A 23,821-nucleotide genomic window follows, 5' to 3' on the forward strand; every position below is an offset into this window, starting at 1 on the left:
GGGAGCAAAATGGGAAAACTCTGATAAATGGCATCTTTCTGACATGTAGTAGCACCTAGCTCAGTGCAAGAATCTGGGGCATTGCAAATAAAAGGATTTTTCTTAGCTGTGGTTCGCTTGGATATGTGGTTTCATGCGTAAGGTTGACAGTAACAGGTTATTTGGATTGTCAGATTTTAAAAAGTGAAAAAATTCAGGCTTAGGCGGTAATCCTCATTTTGGGAGCAGCCCTATCTATGACAAAGACAGGCATTTTCTGACGACTTAGAGGAGTTTCTTGTTCACAATTTATATTCTATTCAGGGGTTAACTACTGTATTAAATATGTAGAAATATTTCATACACTGATTATGGTATTGTCAGGCTATACTGAGAACTCAACTACATAAGTTTAAATTCTTTCAAGTGCTGAGTGTCCAACTGTTCTTCATTTCATTCATTTTATGCTTGAGACGCACTGAGTTTAGACGTGCATGTTATTCTGATCTTATCCATCGCACAAGGAGTACTTTTATCTTAAGTTTAAATACTCTCAGATGAGCCAGAATCACCTCACATACACAAGGTTAAACTGGAAGTGAGCCCACGGCGGTCAGACTCTGCAAATAGAAATAAGGGGAAAACTGTGTCTTTAACAACAGAGCAGAGCTGAGCATAACTCTAAATATTTTCAGGAGAAAATACTTTAGCTGCATAGATTTCTCCCTTGTATTGCTCTACCAGTCTGATGTCAAATGACATTTTTTCTTCATTTAACATAATTGTCCCTGAAATGTAACAGCGAAACAAACCATTAGCAAAATGCTGAGCTGTCAGAAGCAATCACTGGGTTTGGATCCATACAGGGAGCTTTCCCTTCTCTGAAGGTCCTCGTTGCTGTTTCCTGTGGAGGCAATTTGGGAAGCATCCGATGTTTCGGGGACAGCATTGCAGCCGTGCGGATCCGACCTGGCCCTTGGAAGCGAGCGGCCGGGGCTCCGTGCCCGGGGCTTGTTCTTGTCGCTGCCCTGCAGCCCTCCTCTCAGCTTTTCTTCTAAACCAGGCTCTGCTCCGGCTTCGGTTGTAGCTGGGAGTGATCATTGCCGCTGCAGATCATAATCTATTGGCTGCCTATCTAAAAATAAATAAACGAGTTGGCCAGGACTCTACAAAGGCAAAGGGAAGGAAGTATAAACTAACCCTTTTTCTTCCTGAAGTCCCCTCCTCTTTTGTGTGAGTAACTCTTGGCTGAGCAGCCTGAGTTTGCTTCATTAATGTCGGTAATAAAATTGACAGGCTTTGAGAGTCGGCAGGAGTCAGGAGTGGGTCGGGTGCTCCAGCCTATTGACCTGGTTTAGCCTTACCCAGAGCAAACCAAAGGCTGCGGAGCTCCAGCCAGCTCCGCCACACAGATGGAGGTGAGAACTGTTAATGCCTTAGATGTGAACTAGTGCTGAAGAGCTGTGGAGATTATTTCAATTCCCATGCTTTTATATTTCTTAACTTTTGAGCATTTAATCTGCAACCTTTAACGCAAACTGACAGCTGCGGGGTTCCTCCCCTGCGGAACTGTGGTGGGCTCTGGCTCCATCAGGGACAAACTGAAGGCTTTAATACCCAGCACAGGCTTTGGCCAAGCAGTAATTATCCATTATAATAACAACAGCAGTAATTATCCATTAATTTCTGCTGGCCAGCCACTGGAGGGGGACGAGGCAGCCGCTTTTCCAGGGGATTTCACAGCTGCTGGCTGGTAAGAGGGGGTGCAAGTTTGGGGTCCCCCAGGCCGTGCCCCTCTTGCTGGTGCTGCTGCTCCTTCAACTTTCTCCCCTCCCTTCCCACCTCAGTCTCCTCCTTTCCCAGGTTGGGGCAATTTAACAAGCACAACAAAACGTGAAGATGACGCCCGCTGACAAATTTCTTAGTTTTAGAGCGTCCTTCCCCTGATGTGCACCTGCAGGGCTCTGGTGGGGTCCCTGCCACCCCCTGTGTCCCTGACCCCTGGCATTCCCTGGGAACGCAGCAAGGCCAGTGATGTGGCTCTGTCAGAATGAAGATGTTTGTTAATTGTGTCTGCTGCTGTGTAAAAGGTTACATCACCGTGCTGGAATAGCAGATTTTATCATATAGTGATTTATCATATAGTCACCTTAAATCTGTCTGCAGTTTGGCTGTACTGAGCTCACTGTCAGTCTGATTGTTTGAAATTATGGTCTGTTACGATACTTTTCCTACATATTCACCTTAATTGGGATCCTACCCCAAAACCTCAGACATAACGTCAGCAGAAAATATTATTTCTGTAAATACATACTATTTTTATAAATAGATATATGCTTATTATTTTTATTATTATTTTGCACACGTAAAACTAATTGGCTTTACATTATGTTGTATGGAAAAGTGCGTTCAGCTTTTCCAGTAACAGTCTTTATAGAATGGCTCACACGAAAGCCTGCAGGCGTTCCTAGCGTGAAGATAGCGCCGCCTAAATTTTCCCATAGGCGGTGTTTAAAGTCAAGTTGGGTTGTGACATTAAATAACACCATATGGTGTGTTCGTTCCCTGCTGCTCGCACTGGATGCTCAGTGCAGTTTCAGTAGCATTTTACAAGAGTTGATTGATTTTGGGGCGGGTTATAGGTTCTCAGAAGATCTTGGGGAAAAAAAAGTTAGTGTTTGTCTTTAAAACACCAGAAACACAACATTTGCGAGGGCTGTTTCTGTTCATGTAAGGCTGGGACAGGGCTGTATGTGCGTGTCTGTATAATCGTGTATGTATACGGGAATAAAACTCTACTGCAAAGGATTAACTTTTGGGGACTTGCATAAACTGTTTTTGTCCTCCAGGTGATTTTCTTTCTAAGGAGATGCCAAAAGCATTAACGCAGACTATCAAAGCTCGGTAAAAGGAGTTTGCCATTTTAGTTGTATTTCTGAACCTTCAGAAATAGAGATGAAAGCACCTGCAGATGCAGACAGCACATTGCATGCATGGCATGCTTTCCGGCATCCTTTCATTTTGGCTTTTCCTTTCTTTTGTTACAGTTCTTTGAGGTTCCATTTGACTCAAACATGAACAGGACAAAAAATAGACCCCTGGTGCGAGGACAGATCAGGTAAGGCTGTGCACACCTGCTCTGGCTAATAAGTCTGCTCGTTGCTTTTATCTGTCTCCAAGCTTCTCTCTCTCGTCAGATGACGAAAAATAGCAATTTCAGTCAGAGGACTTAAGAAAGAAAGGCACCTCTCTGTTCTTTGATATTTCTCCATGTTTATAACTTCTGTGTGAGGTGTTTGGGTAATCGGCTGTCCTCTAAAATACTGAATTTCTCGACAGAGCAGAATTGCCAATACTCGTGTCGTGTATTTCTGCACGTGTGACAAGACTACAGAGGCCGTGTGGTAGCACACGGTTACGTTCCACTGAACTTTTGCATTCGTTTGTAACATCAAATCTTTAACATGTCACATCTAAGGACAAACACAAGAGTGCGTGTTACTTTTGATAGTCACATCTATCCGTTAGATCTCGAGCATTCATTTAAATCTCCTAGCAGACGTATGTGCCACTCATTTTTATTTTATGTAGTGGTTTTGTAAGTGGTTTTGTCTTTGCCCTTTCTACATGTTTAGCATAAAGCTGGAAAACTCAGAATGGTGACATCTTAAGAAAAGCCTCATGTAAATCCCCCACCAACACCAGAAAAGGTGCCCTGTATTAGCATAGTGATTCCCTTAAAAAAAAATCCTTCATTTACTTTGTTTGCTGGATTATGTGTCAGTTTGGTTTCTCAAAGGCTGTTTTCCAGCTAAAAAAGCAAAGTGAAAAAGAACATCAACAAAAAACTCTTAACTTATTTGCAAACTAAAACTGAAGGCCCAATTCATAAATGATTCAACAAACAATTTTAGTATTGCATTTCCATGATTTGTGCCAAGGATTATTTATAACAAAATTATGTTTTCCCTTAGGCTTCTGTGAACAGTTGGTCCTATTTATTTCTGTGTTTTATCCATCACCTTTGGAGGATTGAAAAAAATGTGATGGATGAAATTACAAGAAAATTGAGACAAAATACTGAAGTGAACCTTGGGGGTAAACGCGCTCTCATTGTAGGCAGTTAGAGCACTTCAATAAACTTGTTCTGATTTGTTCTTGAAGATGGTGCTAATTACACATTCCAGAGTGGAGTTAATTTTATTTAAAAACATACTTTAGGGACGACTGCCGTGAGGGCATCTGTTGTACAGGGAGCAAGGCAGCCTTAATTGTGCAGTTCAGGGGAGCCGCGCTTCTGCTCCGCTTGCATGCAGTCCTTTAGCCCTGGAAGCAGGCACGCTTGTTAGGAAGAAAGATGACGGGGGTTTTTATTCTTTATTACTTTTATTATCATAGCCTACTAGCGTGGCTTGCAGTGTTTCTGGAGTCAGAAATACAACTGGGAAACTTTCTGTCAACTTTTGATTTAGAGAACGGAATTTGCTTTATAAGTTTCCAGTGTCCTCAAGCGAACTTCACTGTCTTCTGAATGCACCACAGACTGGCAAAACCATATTTAACGGATTTGCTTACTTCCCTCCTTTCATATTTGCTTTCACCACAGAATGGTAATGTTGGGGACTTCGTGTAATCACTCATCAATCTATCTACCTGACTGTCAACAGCTAATTTAAAGTTCTTTAAAGTGTCACTTACCTTGAATAATGCCGTCTCGCTCCCTGCAGACCGTCGAATGCGCAGACCTTGACTGGGTTATTTCTTCTGCTGTGTGCCAGAGGAGAATAATCCCGTGCAAGTGATCTAACCTTGTCATGTTTTGCCACATATTCCCTAGTGTTCCTTGAACTCTTTCCTTCCTGGCTGTATGAATAAAACCCTTAAATGGTTGTGCTAAAACTAGTCAAAAAAACAGAGGAGACAAAGATGGATAAATTGAATGTTAAGAGACTGGTGTCTTGGCTCTGGGCAGGAATCCAGAGAGCTTGGGGTATGTACGGAGTTCTTGCCCAAAATCTCTTTGACATTTGAGCTTTGGTATTTTCTTCTTTTAGCTGCTTCATGTCATGAGATGTTTGGTGCTTTGTTAATTCTGCTGTGCTACAAACATCTGTGATATGTGGTGCAAACAAGGCATCATTTTGCAACCTGTCTTTATTTGTATTGTTTGTAAATATTTTGTGATTTCCCTTCTTTTAAAATTTAAGTATTTATTTCCTTTTTATTTATTTTGCACAGTTCTTGCTACAGAGCTGCTTGGTATGCGTTACAGAGTCATAGCAGTTTTTGCATGGTCCAGTTCTGATCCTATTTGAAGAGCAAGAAATTCGTTAACTCTCCATCGTGCTGGCTCACAGCACCTCCTTGGAAAGGCTTTTGATGGTGACTTTGATGTCAGCTTCTGCCCACTGAGATGCTGCACAGAGACCAGTGACATTTCTGTAGAGGCTGTGGCATCATGAAGACAATTGGAATATTGTGTCCAGTTCTGGGCCCCTCAGTTCAAGAAGGACAGGAACTGCTGGAGAGAGTCCAGCGTAGGGCTACAAAGATGATCAAGGGAGTGGAGCATCTCCCTTATGAGGAGCGGCTGAGGGAGCTGGGTCTCTTTAGTTTGCAGAAGAGGAGACTGAGGGGAGACCTCATTCATGTTTATAAATATTTAAAGGGTGAGTGTCACGAGGATGGAGCCAGGCTCTTCTCGGTGACAAACAATGATAGGACAAGAGGTAACGGACACAAGCTGGAACACAGGAGGTTCCACTTAAATTTGAGAAGAAACTTCTTCTCAGTGAGGGTGACAGAGCCCTGGCCCAGGCTGCCCAGAGAGGTTGTGGAGGTCTCCTTCTCTGCAGACATTCAAAACCCGCCTGGACGCCTTCCTGTGTAACCTCATCTGGGTGTTCCTGCTCCGGCAGGGGGACTGGACTGGAGGAGCTTTTGAGGTCCCTTCCAATCCCTAACGTTCTGTGATTCTGTGATTCTGTGATTCTTAGATGCTTTGAGCTTGGGCCAGCATCAGACTGGTAACCCGCAGTGAGAGGTTCTTGGTGTTACTGAGTCATCCAGTCCCTGGATGAGCCAGCATCTCTATTTTAGATAAGCAAATTCATGGAGCTGGCTCATTAGGAAATTTTACGCTGTTGTAGAGAAATTCTGGTGCCTGTTTCACTTTGTGGCCTCCATTTGCTGCTCCAGCCCCAAGTTTCCCTAGATTTAAGATCAGCTGTCGGTTCTAACTGACCTCCCTTCCAATTTCTCCCCTTCCTTTCTGCCTGAAGCCTTTGCTTTGAAAAACCAACGCTTGTGTGTTCATTTCCCTGCATACACATTCATGTGGTTCCTGTGTCCCCATGTCTGAGTCTTTTCTACAAGTTGCTGGGGACCTGCAGTTTCTTTTGACATCAGTGAGGAACCTCAGGAGCTTTCAAAGAAAGCGTCACCTTCTGTGAAGTCCTTTCCATATTACATCAGTTTTATGGCTGAAATAGTTACCTAGAGGCTCAGTGTTACAAAATCCTTTGGCCTTGACAGGAGACAGACTGTACAGGCAATGACACAGAAGGACTCTGCAGAGCTGTGGTCTGCCGTACGTAAGACAAGAACACATCTACCTCATTGCCAGCCCCAAGCCCACTGCTGATGCCCCCAGGGAATCTCCTGACGCTGTCGCTGGATTTGTGACAAACAGCACCTGATAGTTCATTGACTGCTTGCTTTACAATGTGCTATTTAATCTGTAAGGCTTGGAAAAAAAAAATGTTCCCTTTGAGCAATGAGACGTAACCATCCTTATTCGCTCTTCAGAGAGTAATCAGAGACATCCTGTTGCAAAAATAACAAGAGCAGACCCAAACACAGCATGCCACTAAACGCCATCCATCATCCCAGCCTGCCCACATGTCCTCCTCCCTCCTCTGACCCTCGAGTCTTGTTTGGAAATGCAAACAGCTTGAGATGTTCTTCATACTTTGGCTGCAGTGGTAAACTCGTTGAGCGTATTTGCATTTTGCAGTCGAACAACAGCTGATATTATTTTTCCTGGTATGCGTTGTTTTTATGTCATTGACAAGAAAAAATTTCATGTGCTTGCACAACCTTAGATTTGACTGAAATAGAAGCAGCTTTTGCTGGTTTCCTGTTGGGTATAATTTATTCTCTTGCTTTCTAAGGTAATGGATTTAATTTTCCTGCAGATTAATTTAAATAAATCTCTAGTATTAGCTGCAGTAGCTGAGTGAGCTTCGCCTGGAGGATGACAAGTGTCCTGCTCCATTATATTGTACAAAGTGACAGGTTTGATTGCCCTTCTACACAAAACTGCACGCTCTCTTGTTAAAAAGCAGCTGTTTTTATGAACTTACAGTGCTGCTGGATCTGCTGTGCTAAGCACTCATAAAAAACTTAATAGTTGTACAGGAATAGTCTTCCATCTTAAAAAGAAAAAAAAGTAATCAAACAGCATGTTCTAGATAACTAATTCACGACTGTGTAGACACCTTTCAGTTCTGCTTCCGCTGTATTTTGCAACTTGCAACCGTTTTCTGTACCAGGTCTTGGCAGCGGCTGCCTGGGCACGGGGCTGGGATTGCTCCCTCGCTTCACCTCCAGGTTTCGTGTCACCCGGCTGTGAAGCGTGGTCCAGGCTGGAAGGACCTTCAGCAGAGCTGCAGACCCATCTCTTGTCCCAGCAAGGTCAGCCCTGAGGGCAGACTGGGTTGCTCCAGGCTTTATCCAGTCTTGTCTCAAAACCTTTCAATAAAGCAATAGCATGCTACAGGATTTAATTATATTCTTAAGCAGAGTATTCACACTCTCAAACTTGCTTTTCCTTGTGCGTTTAAGAGGTTTATGTGTATTAACTTGGCAGCAGAAGGCACAACACGGATAATGCCTTGGATGCTTCAAAAGGAATAAATCTTTTTGTTGTTTGGTAAATATTTTTTCCTGGAATCGCATTAACTTCCTCACTTAGCAATGCACAGGGAGCTGTGTTCTGTGTGTGAGCTCCCCACTTTTTATGGCTATGGTTGGGGATTATTGCAATTAATCGAGACACTAATGCTTTTCCTACTTGTTGACATTTCTGAGTGGAGTGTTGGCTTTGGTCAGTTTAAACTATAAGCCAAGCTCTTGAAGAATCACACCGAAAAGAGCTCCTGAGCTAGCGGTGTTTTTCACCGATGGCTTATGTTTAGGAATTATAGTTATAATTGTGAACATATATGTGGGACATTCATAAACTGTGAGAAAATTGCAACATGTCAGGCTTTCTCTACTTACTCAAAAACACACTGCAGCTCAAGACTAGTTCTACGTACAGCTGAGTTTTCCAACTCAGTTGCCTGTAGTAGACCTAGTACTACAGAGCGTGCCAAAACCAGTCCATAATGAAAAAATGCGTGTGCATTTAAAAAGAAAACTCCTCCTGTAATCACTGTTGATAACTCAGTGTAATTATCTTGATTCTTTGCTTGCTAACACGAATGTAAATCAGGAATGTTTCGACTGGTGTTAGTGGAGCTACGCTGATGTAAGCGAGAGGAAATCCATGTCCTCGGCTTAGGCTGAAACCTGCATTAAGCCTTGAGCCAGCCCTGCTTTAAGCCAGGAGTTTAAAACCTCCCCGCGGGTTTCAGTCTGACTTCGGTTCCCGTTCAAAGCTCAGCCCCTGCTCAGCTGCCTGCTCGGCTCCCTTGGGTGGTCATTTCAGACAGGTTTCCTTCTACTTAAGTTAAAACAAATAAAACAAAAACTCCATAAATCTGCAGTTCTTCAAGAAGAATCATTTCTAAGAGATCAGATGCTCATTCCCTGCAGGGAAACATTCCAATATTTTGTTTAGAAAATACCTCATTTTAAAGGGGCTGCCCTGAGATCTTTTTGAATGATAAAAATGTTTCTTTTTTCAGTGGGAGGCTTTCCTCTTGTTTAAACAGGGCACAATTCAAAGCAGACACAACCACGGCAGCCTTTTCAAGCATTTTTTTTATCCTGCTTGTATTCAGGCTTTATTATTTGAAAACAAGTAAATGCATTCCTTCCCCACCACCACCCTCCTGGCTTCCTTTTTTTTTTCCACCCTGTGTTTTCCAGAAGCTGTCATTGACTGTTTGGTAAACAAGAAATTAGAAAGGCAGCTTTATATTTTTGACATGCACAATTGCTTGTAAAAATGTAGTCCTTGCCTTTTGAACAGCGGGGTATTTTGAATTTTTTTTTTCTGGCACGGCCACGTCATGGAGAGAGGGAGGGGGGAGAAAACCTTGAGGCTAAAACATAGTTTAATGAGAATAAAACCCACATCAAAGGATGGACTAATGGAATGATATAATGCTTACTGTGTCACTTTCCCAAAGGGGATATGGATGACAGTACTTATATTTCAATTATCTATTCACTGCCTGCATAGGATGTTGATTAAATGGTTCTGAGGTATTAGAGTCCTTTTGTAGAATGCACAGAAAAATGGTGATACTGCACATTATCCTCAGATCAAAATGTGTATTAGCAGGAAATGATATAGCTCTAACTACATCTATATTTTGTTTCTCAGGGCAATAAAGGGGGTTGTTTTAATAACTCTCGTAACATTACATTCAAATTCGTTTCAGTTGAAATGAAGAAATCGGTAGCTAGCTATTGAGCTAGCGCCTTCGGCTCACTCCTCCTACCCAACCTAACTCTGCGGCAGCTCAGCGGAGACATTCCTTTGCAGGCAGCTCTGTTTGGTAAATATAAATCCTGCGGAAACACTTGACCCTCACGCCTTGCTGCTTTTCAGTCCGGCCGAGGCGCCTTTACCGCCAAATTGTTTACCCAAATCTTTAATTGCATGCGGGACAGTTGATAAATCGGAGTACATTGTACATCGCCCCACGTTAGGAAACATCCCAGATGCTCATGTATAAAGCAGGAGTCACGGTGCATTTGGCTGAATGGCTGCTCCATCTGCTTGCGGGGAAGGCTGCGGAGAAGTGATACGGGCTCCTAATGGAGTTGTCTTATCCTCTCGTGTCAGCTCCTCGCCAGGGGGTAGAGCCCCGTGAGCTGGAGGGAGCCAAGCTATTGTACACTAATCCTGCCATCTTTGTGCGAGAGGAACGGGCCTCTTGGACGTCAGTTGTCACCACTGACTCTTTTCTTTTGTAGCTGAGTAGCGATGAGTCATTTTCTCCAAAGGTGATGTTAAAGTGAGTTTTCTCCCTTATGCTGCACGAACAAGCGAAATGAAAGCTCAAAGCCCGAGATCCTTTCCCCAACTTAGCACAGTGTTCTCCTGATGGCTGCTCTTCCCGCGTCTGTCAAACATTTCGGGTTCATGTTTGTAAATTTTGGCTTAATGCAGGCTAAATCCCCACACTTTGTTCGCTGTATTAGTATTGAACCTTATCTGGTTCAACCACAACAGCATCATTATTCAATGCGTGCCGAGTGCTGTAGGAAATGTCACCGCTCAACAAGTCCATTATGGAGCTGCCTCTGATTAGAAGCTGCTATACCCTGAGATGTGTTTACAGTAACTCATGTTGGAAGTGCATTTCTTTCTGTGAAGGACAGAGTTTATCATGTCTTCTACAAGTTATAACTTACATGTTATCAACTTCGCAAGTCAGATATAAAAGAGGTTTTTCTTACGCTTTAATTAGCTGTGCTAACACAGATGCTTGCTCTCTAGTCTTTATGACTAGAAAAGCTGCATTCCTGAGGTTGAGATATGTGGAGAACCTCTTTGATATGTTTTATTGAATTTTCTTTTGCTAGGGATGTAGAGTTGCAAGGAATATTGTATTATAAATCATGCTGTAAGGGAGCATGAGCCACAGTGACTCATACTGCTGCCCGTGTGTGTGACAGTAATTATGTTGTATTTATGCACTTTGATGGTATATGAAGGGGTTTATTGTTTGGGGTTTTTTTCTGCCAAACATTTGTGAAATATAATTCTAGATGTTAACTGTGGGTAAGCTATGAAAATAATAATACAGAATTCTCAAAATACAATCACCCTCATCCTCTTCACCTCTCAGGTGAAAAATAGCAACTGCTTAAAAGCATGCTGTGGAATGCTGAAGTGATACGAATATCAAATGCTTGCTTGCAGTGTTGCAGGGGAATCCGCAGATGGACTTAAGTTGCACTTTGATGGGCCCATCTGCTCCATCGCTCTTCCCCGTCATGGTGTCTACGGCCTGACCCTCCTTGCGCTGCAGACCATTGCTTCTCGTCCTGCTCCCCATGGCTGTAGTGAATGACTTCCTTCATTTTCAGTGCTCCTGGGAATGCAGTTAGAGTCATGGACCCTGTACCCAGAATGGCTGGACTCTCTTTTTCTCTTTTTTTTTTGAAGAATAGATCGATAAATACTCTAGAACTTCAGTTTTCCTTGTTTTAATGAGATGGAGAACTGGTCTGAAACTTCTTTACCCATTGCTTTCCAGACATTGGCTGAGGGCTCAGCAGAAGCATGTGTGAGATTTAATCACTCTAAATCACAGAAAAATGTTTCTGGAGAGGCCATATTATCCATCCTGTTTGTCAGTTGGTCTCAGGTTCTTAAACAGAGAGACAACTGAGATTTTGAAATAAAATGAATGGGTCACTTAACTGCCATGTTGTAAGGTTAGGTTTGTTAGGTTAAAGAGGAGAATTTAGTTTAAATATTATGAGCAACATTTTTCAAATTTACTGTAGGTTTGTCTTGTAAGCACTTTAAAAAAATATTTACATTTTCGTGACTGCAGGGAAGCTGTGAATATTATTATTCACCCTTTCACTCCTGCCTAACAAAGCCATATAACAAGGAGCATGCTCACACTCTGCAGGGTTGCTCAGGGGCGTTATGATTAGCATCCTGATGTGTTCAGCAAGTGTAATAAGAGCATAAACATTTTAGAAGTATGGTTCCTTTTCATTTTTATTTTTTTTTTACTTCAGGTGAAGTGACAGGGCCCAACTGGAGCTTCTGCTTAATAACAGAGGGCAGCATATAAAGTTTTATTTCTCTCTGAAGGTGGTGTTCGTGAACTGCCAAGTTCCCCTGGGGTTTGCTGAGCTATCTCATCCCAAGCCTGTGGGTGCTTTGGTCTCAGTCCTCGGGGCAGAGTCTTGGACCGAGGAACAACGACAGACCAGATCCTGGCATCATCTGCATGGAGTTAGACTGGTGAAAATGAGAGCAGGATGTATTATGGGGAGAGCTCCGTGCTGAGGGTGGGACTTGGGACTCCTGATTTCTCTTTTTTTGGTTGGGTTGAAATCCCTCTTGCCTCATCTGAGCATACACGTCGCAGCTTTGTGGAAACTTTCAGCAAAATCAATCAAGCCAATTTTGATTTACGCAAGTGTAAAAATGAGAGATGTGTCCCTTTCAAGATGAAATGATTCTTTTAAATTAGCCGTGTTTGTTTATGATAGTTTTAAAGCCCCTCGATCTGGCAGGGAGACAGAACATCTGCAGCTCAGATTCTTGAGGAGCGAGGGGAACTAATTGCCTCCAATTTGGTTAAAATACGGTGTTGATTACGCTTTTATACAATAGCGATGCACAGCCATGACAGGGCAGCTTGGGCTCCACGCATGGGTTGTTTCTTCATTGGGAGAGAACTGAATTGACACAGACACGGGATATTTTATCCTAGCCTGTGTTTATTTACACTAAGCACACTTCTGAGCAAGTTTTTTGGATAGCAGAGCCAGAGAGGGGTTGGCAGTTTAGCGCCAAAACTCAAAAAGGCGACTCCATGACGAGACCCAGCCAGGTTTAGGTGTTTATCCATCACTGAGCTCCATCAATGCCACCTTCTCACCGTATGACATTCCTCGGGAGATTTACCCGTCACTCACTGGATCCTACCCCATTTCCCTGCTGATGGGTCCCCATGTCATTCAAACCCGAATCCAGCCTGGTGCTGATGGCCCTGACTGGGCCCTGTGGACAAAGGGAAGGTATTAAGGGTGATTTATTTCACAAAGATTTGCATTTTAAAGAGGTTTATTTGAGGTTCAGGTCTGTAAACTCTTCATCTGGAGAGACAATGCTGTGGTGTGGAGCTCCTGATTTCAGTGTGCTTAAATGCTACCCATTAACCCGGCTGACTGGGCTTTTTGGGAGCACCTACAGGTTTAGTACCTCCTCTGAACACAGAGTTCCTCCTCAGCTCAGATTTTGTGTTACAAATTGGTTTTAGAACTTTTCCACTTTTTTCTGCATTATTTTTTTTACCTCTAGGGAAAAGTGCTGTCCAATCTGAGATTATCAACATCTTTGTCATAGTTATTTCCAGAAACCAAATCACAAAAAGCCAGTTACAAAAACATAAACAGACAGAATTACGACGAGTGAGTTCTGGCGATCTTAAAAATTGTGGTAGTGTTATATCTAGTTAAAGGAGATTTGGCATAAAATTCAATACTGGTCGTGCATGTAGAGCCTGATCTGCCACAGCAACACATTTTTGGGGATGAGATACCAGGCGCTGACAGAATGTGGATACTACGTAACCTGTGAAGACGAAGTTAAATAATTCATTAAGGGGGGGGAAAGACTTGACAAAGCTCCCCATTTGTTTGCACCTCCTGAAGGACGTCTGTCAGCCTTCAGTGGTAAATGATGGACAAGTGTGTTTTCTCGTATTTGGAGTTGAAAGGAAAAAATGCATTCCCAATTAAAAGTGTAATTTAGTTTCACATTTTAGCTTTAAAATGCAACATCCTTCATCCCTTGTCATGAGGCATGAACTTTCTTGCATGACTGAGAGAGAATAAATTAATATCTATGAAGATCTTTCTCTACATTTTTTCCCCCCCCTTAAAATAGTGCTATTTTAACTCATTGGTAGATGTTGCTCAGTTCAACATAATTCTGGTACTTTTCAAGATTAAGCCTCATTAATGACCTCATTAATGACCTCATTCATGTTTATAAATATTTAAAGGGTGAGTGTCACGAGGATGGAGCCAGGCTCTTCTCGGTGACAAACAATGATAGGACAAGGGGTAACGGACACAAACTGGAACACAGGAGGTTCCACTTCAATTGGAGAAGAAACTTCTTCTCAGTGAGGGTGACAGAGCACTGGAACAGGCTGCCCAGAGAGGTTGTGGAGTCTCCTTCTCTGCAGACATTCAAAACCCGCCTGGACGCCTTCCTGTGTAACCTCATCTGGGTGTTCCTGCTCCGGCAGGGGGATTGGACTGGATGAGCTTTGGAGGTCCCTTCCAATCCCTAACGTTCTGTGATTCTGTGATTCTGTGATTCAGTCAGCAGGTTCTTGGGCTTTTCATAATGCTCAGTCACAATGTGCCTGTGGAAGATGATATCAAAAGTGAGAGCATGAATTTCTTTTGTTTATTAAAGCTTCTGCCTGATGCTGAATCAGATCTACATGAAAGTAATAAAGGGGTCTAGCAGTATGTCCATTCTGCCTGTGCTTAGTCTGTTTTTTCCTTTTAATTGGAAAGAAAGATCTATTCTTGAGACTAATCCAATCTGTAACTGAAATTTGTAGTTGAATATAAAAATATTTTGTCAGTCATGCTTTGAGTCCTTCAAAAAAATATGTGCTGCCTCAAAAGTATAACAATAAGGGATTGTAATGTAGCAACAGATAACCATTTAAAATCTCGGATCTGAGTATGGATTTTTTTGCTGTCGGGTACATCCCCAGTCTGTCTGCAGGACTTTTCTGGAGTTTAATGTCTTTTGCAAAAAAATTAGAATCATTTCAGAAAAGTCATCAGCGATGAGGCTACCGATCCAGGCAGTGTTGTTCCAGTTCCAGTTTCAGTTTCCATTAGTGTTCGTGCTATTACAATAGAACTTTTACAGCTGACAATGGTCATGAATATGGTTTTTATTACTAAATGTATAAATACGCAGCCTGAAAGGATTTGTGTGGAAAGTTGAAATTTAATTTCACTGTTGGTAGGTTGCCATCATTCAGTTGTCTGCCATGATTACTGATTGGTTTTGAATGCTCTGTGCCTTACTTTGAGCTTAGAGGCTGTATGAGTGGTTTTTTTAACCTCCCATCAAAAATAATTTCAGGGAAGCTACTGTTGCTATTCAGGGCAAAATGTGCTTTTTACAGCCTCCTGGCTCGTTTTTCGCAGTCAGCTGACTCCGCGGCACTTGCGCCAGCAGACGACCTCGCCTCCGGCTTCAGGCATCTGTCCATCTGGGGAAGCGGAGCTGGAAATTACGCAAATGCGATCCAGATGTGTGGTTGAAGGAGATGGGCTTCCTTCCCCGTCACCTAAGTCGTAGGAGCAGGAAAGCTTCTATAGCATCGTATGTTGCTTTGTAACATCCTCAGCTCCTGGTGTCTCTTGCAAGTGGGATGGGATTGCCTGGTGACTGCTGACATTGACGGTCTTCCTTCATTCTCTTGGTGGATCTCTAAAAGCTGCCGAGGAGGGTTTAGCGGTTCTTGGGTGCTGATCTTTATAAAAAATAAATAAAAGTTTTAAAAAAACCCCTTGGCTGATGCTCCTCCTGCTGAGGGAGGTGACCGAGTCATAGCTCAGTACCAGGTGACAGTCATGGTGATCACAGGCTCAGCTTCTACCCTAGGACTGGTTTTTGGCAACTCTTAGTGTTGCCTGACTGCAGGAATTGAGAAGATGCCAGGAGATGAGCAAACCTCTAGATCAGCAGCTGGGGAGAAGGATGGTTTTCTGCACGGAGCTGGGTGTGCTTGTGCTGGGGATCTCCACAGACATCCTCTTCTCTTGAAATGACCGCTGGCTTTCACAGCCATAGAACCCTTCAGAGGGATCTGACTTGTGCTTCAGTTTGTGTAACCTCGCATTGCTGTTGGAAAAATGCAAAAACTTCAGGCTGATGCTTTTGTCTGAGTTTGCAAGTGGCTTCAGAAGCCTTAATAACTTACTGCTGACCTGGAAAAAATTAGGAAGAGGAGGGGGCTTCCTCTGGCAGCCTTCCACTGGTGAGTAGTCTGGGGACGGTTTTAGTACCTGCAGATTCCAGAAATAATAAGCAACTTATGATGCTTACTCCTGAAATCTGATTTTAATTATGGCTTTGGAACAGTGTTCATGCACTGGACTCGTATCTCAGCCCATGATGGTGAAATGCAGTGACAGAGATGCGAGGCACACTTGTGTTCGTGGTCTGCCAAATACCTTCTTCTGAGCTCCTGCTATTTCCAGCCCGTCTGCGTGAGGCTGGTTCAGGCGTTCAGGTTGGCTCCTCTTCTTATTACGATGAATTGTTTTGATGCTATATGCAGATGGAATTTGCACTCAGAGTAGCAATATTGAGATTAATCTGAGCTGCCAATCTCACCTTTATTGTCTCAGCACTATTTACCTGCCACCCCAGAAGATGCTGAAGTCAGGGGTAATTTAGGAGCATTTCTGCGGGCAGCAGCAGCAAATGAGGGAGCAGAAGAAGTGTGGTGGTCTGGCTGTATCTGCATCTTGACTGAAAGAGAAAAATCAACAGATGGAACCAAAACCAGGTTTTGCCTCACCAAAAAATAAGCAAAATTGCAATTAAAGGCTATATTCTGTGCAGAATATTTTCCACTATTAAAATCCCATGCAGAGGAGAGCGAGGATGCGTATCTTGGCTGCAGCTGAATGTGGAAATTACTCTAAATAAGTTCCTTCTCTTCCCACCTTCCCCCCAGCCCACGCCTGGCTGTGGAGGACGTGTTTTAGGGAGGTGCTGGGAGCGGGGCAGCGCAGCCGCCTCCCCTTGGGCACAGCGATCATCCTCCACACTTGGTTCTTCTCCATCCATGCCCTGCTTATCTTAGAGCATCACCTTGCGTCTGGCAGAATGGATCCTTGGCCTTGCGGCTCGAGGGACAGTGGTCAGTAATAGTAAGATCTAACACGAAATAATCAAGCAGGAATTCGAATGTTTCAGTGCATTAAGGTATTCTGTGCATGCTGCAGCAAAACAAACGGACACTGTTGTTTTGGGTTTTTATTTAGTTTGCCCTTTTAGAAGTGGGTGATGTTTCTATAAAAGGTTTTTGACAGACAGGGAGGAGACAGAATTTGTTTTATTACCTTTTGTATTAGACTTCAAATTTAATTTTCAAATATAAACACTTAGTTTTCACCTGAAAAATATGCAGGCATTCTTTAATGGACACTTAAGTTCAGGCTGATACTTCTATGTAAATATGGTTTGCATGCCCAGTTTCCCATTAACACAAGGTCACAAATTAAGTTTCTTACTTATTTACATAACATCTGAACACGAACTGCATACAACTGCGGATTGCACGAGTGCACCTCTTCAGGATTCCTGTGGGCTTTGTGTCTATGTGAGCGTCAATACGTTCACAGAGATAGGCTGATGCTGATACGCATCTCACAGAGATAGATGCTGATACAGGAATTTTCCATATTTCTAAATATTGATAGAATATTTAAGAGGGAATTTTGTCTAGCTTCTTGATTGCTTTTTCCAAACAAAATTTTCTTTGAACTTTTCCCCTTTTTTTTAAATTGCCATTCTACTGTACTTTTACAGTCATCTGCACAAAATGATTTGCCAAAGACAGCGTAGAAAAGCTTGTGTAGTGGAGATGCTATTGATCTTTATGGACATTAAGCTTGCTAATGCTACTGTGAAATAGGTAAAATAGTACATTAATTTTATAGATGGGCAAATGCTTTAATTTGTTTTCCCCTCTCATTTTTTTCAAGTGACGCTGTGAGTCAATAAGTACTATTATCCATGACTCTGGTGCCTATTAAATAAATATATTTCATGCACATGTAAGATCACTATACCAGCTCATCTGTAAGTGGCAGCTAGATGTGGAGAATATGCTATTGCACATGAATTAAAATAGGCTGCCGCGTTGTCCCAAGTTGCAGTGAATGATGTGATGGGCGAGGGTTCATGCGGATGCCTCGCGGTCGTGTGTGCAAGGGATGCCTGAACGTCACCCACATGGGATTCCTCCTGCCTGCTCCCCGTTCCCCCGGCAGCTCCGGGCTGTCCTTGAGCAATCCTCCCCAGCCTGACTGACAGCATCTCCCCAGATACCTCTGTGTCAGCAAAACCTTGCGTTGAATGAGGAGAAACCTGGGTCTGTTTTCCTGCTCCTTCTCCTCCTCCTCCTCCTCCTCTTGGATGCTCTCAGTGGAGTGTGACTGGGGAGGGTCTGTCTTGGGTGAGCTCCGTGGGAGAATGTCAGCACGTTGTCTTTGGAGCAGGAAAGCTTTCGTTATTCACTATTCAAGCTTGAAGTTCTCTCCAAAGCTTTCAGTTGAATGGGAATGTCTTTTAGCAGTATTATTAAGTAGACTCTGGCATGTGCATTCTCAATAAGGCAGAGAAGAGGGACAAGGAAGAAAGACCAGTTTTTGGTTTTCCTTAAGGAGGTGTCCTATGTGGTGACATACTGGGTATTTTAGAGTTGTAATTTGAAGAGAACTCATTTGGCACTTGTAGTATTTTTCCGGAGTCTGATTTTAATCAGCCAAATAACTGAAACCAACTCCTCCCAAGAATCCATCATAAAACCTAGTTTCTTACTCAATGTGTTTGCTTTCTGAGCTAGCTCCTTGGCCAGTTTTCCAAGGGAAGATTGCCTTTTTTTCCCATGGGACCAATTCCCTTAGCATAAGTGAACGCCCAAGAGAAATGAGGCTTATGTACCAGCGTCTGCCACCAGCCTGCACTTACTGCATAGGGTGGTTTAATGGTGGAGGAAACCAGTGGAGACCCCGCAGCCACTTTTGGCCACCACATGAGAATTTCCCAGCATCCAAGACTGATGCTCCTGTGATGAGCGCTGGACTGCACGACAGCATAAGGCTGTAGTGGGAGGAACTGCATGAGGTGATGGGGCAAATCCAGTGACAACTCAGCATCGTGGCCTTTCTCCTGCTCCAGAATATGGTCCTAATCTCTGGTGCTCCCTCGGTGAGAAACAGGCAGCCCAGCAAAGGAGCATGCATCAAATCAGTGAGCTTCACAGCACATGCCTAAGTTTTGACAGACCTAATGTGAGCATGCACATGTATAAGGGTCCCAGGTAGACCATAAACTGTGGAAATCAGAATAGCCCTCAAACTGCTGTGATTTAAACCTAGGGTCAGTTTTTTTTTTTCTTAAAATCCTTAAAGTCACTGGAGCAGAAAAGACTGCACTAGTAACTGAAATCTCTCTACCTTTTCCTCAGATATTCTCTCTTTCCCAATAAGGAGCTGCTTGTACTTCTCCTAGGCCTTATAAACATGACATGTTTATGTGAGAATGAGTTAATTCTCCTCTTCCTCATGCCTCACCAAGAAAGCAAGGCCCTAAGTTCTGATTGCAGTGTCTTTGTAATGCCAAATAGTATTGTAAAGGGCAGAAATAACAAAGCTGAACCATCAGATCACAGTTTGAGTTTCTGATCTCAGTTGGAGTTTTAGGGGCAGGCACCTCTAAGTCAGGCAATTACTCACTCTTCTCGAAGGATTTTACAGTTCCTTGATTGTTAAGGAAACACTGGGCACAAGTAGAAAATGTGATACTCACAGGATGTCTAAAAGTAATAGAGTTCAACTGTTTATGAAGAACAGCCATCAGTGACATGATGCCCTCTCCTGAGATCATTGGGACACTAATTACAGACAGTAATCAAACCTCCTCCAGGAACTTCCTTTTAAAAAGGCAAAAAGGAAGAAACTCAGAAACAAAAATGTGTTTTCATCCGTGAGGAACAGAACAACTTTTTTGAAGGTCTCGAGTAACTTCACCCTTCCCTTTTGATAAGAACTCATTTTTTTAAAGGTGCTTTTTGGGTCCATCAGCTGGATGAGAAGGCAGGACACAGCCGGTATCGGGGCTGGCACCGCAGGGCCATTGCTGCTGCAGGGAAGTGATGTGGGAGAGACGTGTTGCTGGGTTCAGCCGTGGAGTGCTTTGTGCTCCCAGCCTTCACCCTCCCATAAGAGGCTCGAAGGGCTGGTGTTTGCTGCTCTGTGACCAGCTCATGGTGTGTAGCCTTCGTTTGAATTGGAGACGTGTAGATGAGTCTTCACTCTTGATTAGTGAGAAGAGCGCTCACTGCATTAGGTGAAACTGCGTCCTTATTTATGTCTGTGAGCCCTGCGGGAGCCAATGTGAGTAGCCCGGCCTCGCAGGGTCACGCTGGTCTTTTGTTGCCTCAAGAGTGTGTATTGTGTCAATCTGGTGTTTACCGGCTGACCGTATTTTATTCAGGAATCAGTCAAGATAGATTTGTTTAACCTAACCCATTCAGGCTTTCTCTGCAAAGGGCCAACATCTACAAAGTGTGGCGTTTGTAGTCGGCGTTGAGACTGTTTGTGGTACAGATTGTGTTTGCTGCCTCGCTGCAAAAGAGCACCGCTAGCTGCAAATCCAGAGGGCAGTGCACCGTATGGCTCCTTTCGCAGCGCGCCTCCTGAGAACTGTCTCAAATTTTATACATCTCATTGTCAAAGGATGGCAACGATTTACCCTGCCTCTATTCCTGACATATTAGTAACACCAAGACTGGTAATGCCAGAGTGTAAATCTGCTCTGTGCACGCTCTGTAACCTAAAATCTGTTGATGGTTTTGAAAAGCTGGATAAAATGACTTAGTCGATTTAATTTAAATTGAAGGCAGATCTTTAGTGTGAGATTTGCTTATTTTACTTCTTCCAGTTGTTTAGGATCTCCATACCATATTGGTCTTAAAAATCAAAGTTTGAATGGTGGGATTTTTTTGCTGATAAAACTCCCATAAATTCATCCCCAACAGCAAATTTTTCTTACGAGGGTTGGAGCAGTGCTTGCAACACGTACTTTAGGGTTAAGGATTTGGCCAGAGGGCAGAGCGATTGTAGAATACAAAGGCTGCATAGTTTTCAATTAGACAAAACGTGTAAAGCTGAACTTCACACAGAGACATTTGTTGCACGCACACGTATTTTCTGCTCTTATATGGATGACTACAAGTGTGTGTTCAGCCACATGGGTTATTAAATACAACTCAGTTAATGGCATTTTCCTCCCTTCCAGAGGTCTCCCACACCATATTATTTCTTAGTGGCGTCTCGTTCTCTCTATCATATGCAAGCACGTGGGAAGAGATCTCCACCAGCGGCACACATTAGGGGAGGGTTGGATTGGGTATTAGGACAAATTTCTTTACTGAGAAGGTTGCCAGGCCCTGGAAGGGGCTGCCCAGGGAAGTCGTGGAGTCACCATCCCTGGAGGTGTTTAAAAGACAAGGAAATGAGGTGCTCAGGGACATGGTTTGGTAGTGGATAGGTTATGGTTGGACTTGACAATCTTAAAGGTCATTTCCAACCAAATGATTCTGGGATTCTGTGTTGATCTGGTGCAAGGGAACACAAATAAAAATTCCTTAGGGTTGTAGCACAGTATTGCCTGTGAATAGTGGTTTTGGTAGCCAATTAAAAAATCCTTGTTCATTGTATTTGGGTGTTTATTGTGGAACTTATTAGCGGAAGTTTACATAGGTTCAACCTTTTTCTTACAGGGATTTCCCTGAGCTCTGAGCTGATGTGCAGTAGAAATCAACAGAAACAATTTGCATTTTTGTTGTTTGCTGCTTTCGCCCAAACCTAAAATACCTTCAGTTAATTCCAGTCACACTTAGAAGATAATAAATTTTAATTTTGGTTCTGTTGCCAGAGTTGCTTTGGTGTGCTGCCTCTGCGTAGCACAGTGCCTAAGCTAAATGGAAATGTAGAATATTCAGCCTTTTTTCAGTAAAGGCAGAAAATACTTTATTCTGGTGATGTAGTTTCAAACATGACTGAATGTACTCTTCTTCTCATAAATGCTTCCTCATTTTATGTCTAACCCTGTTGCATTTCAGTCAAAGGATCCTTTGGATAATTGCAATCAATTAAAAATCTGTCAAGGTACAACCATTCTCATTCAGTCTAAACCCCGAGTGCTTTTTCCAGAGGTCAAAATTTACCAAGATTAAAATGAATGAGGAAGATCTGCTGGAAGCAGCAGTTCTCCATAAGGGCTATTTACCTGCACAGGTTGAAGTTATTTGGTGAACTCAGCGATGACAAGAATAAGAGTCACGTACCATTGCAAACCTGCGGCAGGACTGTCTTAACTTTTTAGACTTGCCTTAGGATAAGGGGGGTCAAATGGGAAAACTTGGGCTGGGCAAGTAAAAAAATAACAAAATTCCAATCTAAATTTTTGGGAAGGAGCAAAAGGAGAGGGGCAGTTGTCGTATTTTAGGAGGAACTCTCTGGCTCAGCGGGTGCCTCCTGTCTGTCCCCACAGCCCCCTGCTCGCCCTCTGCTTTGCTGCCTCCTGTGGAGTCCCAGGCATCGCCCTGCTGACACTGGGGGTCAACCCCCTCACCGGCGCCCTGGGAGCCTTCAACATCTTCCTCTACACGTGTTGCTACACACCCATGAAGAGAATGAGCATTGCCAACACGTGGGTGGGAGCTGTCGTCGGGGCCATTCCCCCCGTCATGGGCTGGACTGCGGCTACTGGGAGTCTCGATGCTGGTGAGTATAAAAGCCTTGCCTCTGGGTGAGCATTGCCTTCGGGATAGCTAAAAACACTGACTCAAAAGGCAGTAAACCTCGGTCTTTATGTTTGTTGACCTGATGCTGCTTCAAAAGCAGGTATATTCCGCGTTTTGCAATGCCAAAGTCTGTTACGGCATGGTCCCATGAGGACTGAGTGAGTAGGTGTGATTGTATGCTTCTCCTTTCAGGAGCATTTTAGGGGTGAACATGAGCTGGGGAAAAAAACATGTCCTACTGAATGTGTGTTTAGACCATCTAAAAAGAAATTAGCAGGCAAAGAGTGTCTTTGGGGTTCACACGGAAGAAAATATTATGTAATTTCAGGATTCAAACCATTCCCAGTAAGATCTGACTTACAAGTCAGGAGCTTTCAGCTGGAAAATTCCCAGATGTTTTTATTACTGTCTTTCCACAAGCCAGAAGATATCCTAGGAAGATTAATTTATTGGCGTGTTTCTTAATTGCCCACTTCTAAGCGCAAAGTTTTAAATGTTCCTTCCCCACTCCTTGAAAAGCAAGCGAAGATTTCTATTTTGGTAACTGTGAACCATTTTTACATCCCTCATAAAACACTGATCTCTTCAGCAGCTAAACTCTGACACAATTAGGGCTTGTTTTTCCTGCCAGCAAGAAACTTAAGAATCAAAGTGGCTCCACATAGCTACATTCTGAAGAAACTCGTGCAGTTCAATTAACAGGTCTGTTAAGAATTTTTTTAGCGCACACTCATCCCAGAGTGTGGCATATTTAAGGCTTGAATAATACTTTCGACAACAAGGCTTTTAACCAGAAATTATCAGAATCTGTGCAAAATCCATAGCACGCCATTCTTCATTTATGCTGTGCGCTTCCTATAAAAGTCAGGCTGAATTGGCTTTGTGTGTGCGTATTCTGATACAGATCCAATCCAGAGCTGGGATGAGGAGTCTTGGAGGACTTTTTAAATCATGTGTGCTACTTCTATACAAATATGTTCTTCTTTGAAAGTTCTTTTTTAATATTTAGACCTACAAATGATACGTATGCGTATGTATAGTGTCTCATGTTAAGGAGTGCTTGACAGACACCATTAGAAGCTCTGTATTGCTGAAAAAAAGAAAATTATTAAAAGACACGAAATGTGTATTTTTAAGGGCTGTGTCACTCTGGCTGCAGTTGCTCAGACCTTGGATCTCAGGTTGTGTAGAGATTTCTGCGTTGGTTTTGGCATCACTTCTCAGAACGGTTGCTGGAAGATGACTCTCATGCGAAGTCCAGCCTAGGGAGAGTCCTGAAAATGGTGACCTGGATGTAATATTGTAGTGCATTTCAGAGTTAAAAA

General features: G+C 43.1%; 1 protein-coding gene across 1 annotated transcript in view; it reads left to right on the forward strand.

Moving 5' to 3' along the window:
* The first annotated feature begins 1,391 nt into the window (after positions 1-1,391).
* Positions 1,392-23,821, forward strand: part of LOC104545990 (protoheme IX farnesyltransferase, mitochondrial) — a 33,743-nt gene continuing 11,313 nt past the window's right edge. The window contains exons 1-3 of the mRNA XM_010191265.1: positions 1,392-1,397; positions 3,027-3,097; positions 22,244-22,476. Coding sequence (XP_010189567.1) covers positions 1,392-1,397; positions 3,027-3,097; positions 22,244-22,476 — 310 coding nt within the window. The remainder of the gene's footprint in view (positions 1,398-3,026; positions 3,098-22,243; positions 22,477-23,821) is intronic.

This window comes from Mesitornis unicolor, unplaced genomic scaffold, assembly GCF_000695765.1.
Source record: "Mesitornis unicolor isolate BGI_N332 unplaced genomic scaffold, ASM69576v1 scaffold4679, whole genome shotgun sequence".
Lineage (NCBI taxonomy): Eukaryota > Metazoa > Chordata > Aves > Mesitornithiformes > Mesitornithidae > Mesitornis > Mesitornis unicolor.